The 2,407-nt window shown below is 32.3% G+C and overlaps 1 protein-coding gene across 1 annotated transcript; it reads right to left on the bottom strand.

Annotated features, from left to right (window-relative positions):
• Window positions 1–798: 798 nt before the first annotated feature.
• Window positions 799–1,840, bottom strand: LOC132619145 (ethylene-response factor C3-like). Its single transcript, XM_060334097.1, has one exon. The coding sequence runs from the start codon at window positions 1,771–1,773 to the stop codon at window positions 1,135–1,137; it is 639 nt and encodes a 212-aa protein (XP_060190080.1). The 5' UTR covers window positions 1,774–1,840; the 3' UTR covers window positions 799–1,134.
• Window positions 1,841–2,407: the final 567 nt, after the last annotated feature.

Genomic DNA, 2,407 nt, shown 5'->3' on the forward strand with positions numbered 1-2,407 from the left:
GTGAAGAAGTGGCACAACATAAAATTTCATTAAGTACATATAGTTTTTCTTACTTTATAAAGTGTGTATAAACTATCGTAATTTCATAGTCTTACTATGCTTGTTATAACTAATTTCCACTCTAAAGCAAAGCTTGAGAAGATTGAAGCTGAATCATTTTCCACCTTTCTACTTCAAATCACCCCGTGAATGGTTCATTGAACACAATAAAAAGGCTGCCGAGAAGGGCATGATAAAACGAGTTACTGTTATTATCAAATTTAATTTCATATATTTGCTTGGTTCGTTTTGAACTAACAGGTGATCCATCTTGTCATTAAAATATTACTTCCTCTGTCTCGTTTTATGTGATGATATTTGACTGAATGAAACAAGCACTTTTTGAACTTATGGTATAAAATAAGTTATATATATTTATGTAGCTATAAATCATCTCATTAGGAGAAAAAAGTTAAAATTCAAAGTTAAAATGATGCTAAATAAAAAACGATATCGTTCTTCATGAGACAAACTAAGAAGGTAAGTATACGTACATAAAATGAAACGAGGGAGTAGTATATGTTGTAAAGGTTTTGGTATAATACTTGTAAGTAATGGAAAATGCTTATGATCAAACAATGTGGAAGAATGATAAATATTTGTCCATCCTTAATTAAAGGTAAAGATATGGAGTTTTAAGAATGAAGCCCTTTTTTATAAGGAACATTAAAACCCTCATAGCTGGGTTGTCCACAACACAAATCCATATTAGTCAAGTCAATAAATTTGCTACAACATTAGATGATTAAAATTTAGAAGTTCTTCTCCAACAAAGTACCAAAATCACATTGAAGCTATTGAGCATTACAAGCCACCATCACCAAAAATATATTTACAAAAGAAATATCTACAAACTGATCTCCAATTAAAGTAAGGGAGAAATTGATGTAAAAAGAAAATAGTTGGATGGACCTACAATTTACCAAGAACTAAAAGCTACAATAGTAGTATTATTTTATTTTTTTGTTTTCCATCAGGCGTCAAGTATTTGTATTGGGACATCAATTAATTTGGATTCGTGCCCATAAAATTTTACCATGAATTTTTCATTTTCATGACTCAAACTTGAATCCTTTGGTTAAGCTTGGAAGAATTTTATTCATTCCACCACAATTCTTGGCAGTCATTACTAGTACTACACTGATCACTTGAACTCAAAAGTTGCTCCAAATAATCAACACCCAAGTCTTCAAACACTACTAAATTAACATAATTACTTTCATCTTTTATAACTTTATGATTTTTCTTGTTCAAATTTCTCTTCCTCATAGAGTGTCTCTTCTTAAGAGCCGCCACAGGTGAACAACCTTGTTCAACATGACACTTCATTTCATGAAGAGATTCAGCAACTCTTTCCACTGGAAAATTCAAGATTGCCTCTGACCCTCTCATTGAAAAAGCAGCTTGATCATATGCCAAAGCAGCATCTTCAGCACTATCAAATGTCCCTAGCCATACCCTAATTCCATTTCTTGTCGAATCCCTAATCTCCGCCGCGAATTTGCCCCATGGCCGACGCCTGACACCTCTGTAATTCTTGTCCTTTGGTGAGGGTTTTCGCTCAGCCATGGGGGTACTATTCGTTTCAGATGTGGTGTCTAAGGCAGCTTGCGTGAGAAGGCCATAGAGGAACATCTCGTCCGAGTCGTTTACGTTGAATGGAAGGGGAGGGGTGCTGAAATTGAAATTGTAGGGGGAATTAGAGAAAGAGGAGGAGGAAGAAGAAGAATCCATTGTCCTCTTTTGGGGTTTTATTTTTCTTTAGAAAGATTTTAAAGAAATAGGTTGCTACTCTGTCTATGGTAATGGTCAATTTTATGGGGAGAAGTTGAAAGCTTGATCCACCTTATATAGCCCTAAGTAAGGGGGCCCACAAAGAAAATCAAGATTGGATATAATTTTTTAAAAAGTTCTATCTATATACACAACCAATTATTAAAAAAAATTATGCTATCAGCTCAATCAGAAGATATCAATAGATAACACTTCAACAAAAATGAAAAAAAATTACTCTAATTTTGAAAATAAGGATGATTATTTGTCTACAATAGAAGAAAAAATTGACCTAATAGTTCAGCGTATATATCTTAGAGATAGCTTGGTTTGAGTTAGAACAACATACAAATTCGTGAGCAAAAACATAATTCATAACTGATTCAGTAATATTTGTTTTATTTTTTTCTAGAAAACTTTCATATGAGTTTGTTTTTTCTTTTAATCTACTATAAAAAAAAATTACCATACTATTTATCTGTTATAACACTCTCCATTCCAGTTCACTAAGATATAAGAACTCAGATATAAGTTAAACCCATTCTTAAATTAAAGTAATTTGTGTGAAAGTAATATCACAAGAAAGAAAACAAAT

Source organism: Lycium barbarum, chromosome 11 (genome assembly GCF_019175385.1).
Source record: "Lycium barbarum isolate Lr01 chromosome 11, ASM1917538v2, whole genome shotgun sequence".
In the NCBI taxonomy this organism is placed as follows: domain Eukaryota; kingdom Viridiplantae; phylum Streptophyta; class Magnoliopsida; order Solanales; family Solanaceae; genus Lycium; species Lycium barbarum.

Coding starts and splice junctions, on each gene's coding strand:
- LOC132619145 (XM_060334097.1), bottom strand. CDS start 1,773: ATGGATTCTTCTTCTTCCTCCTCCTCTTTCTCTAATTCCCCCTACAAT.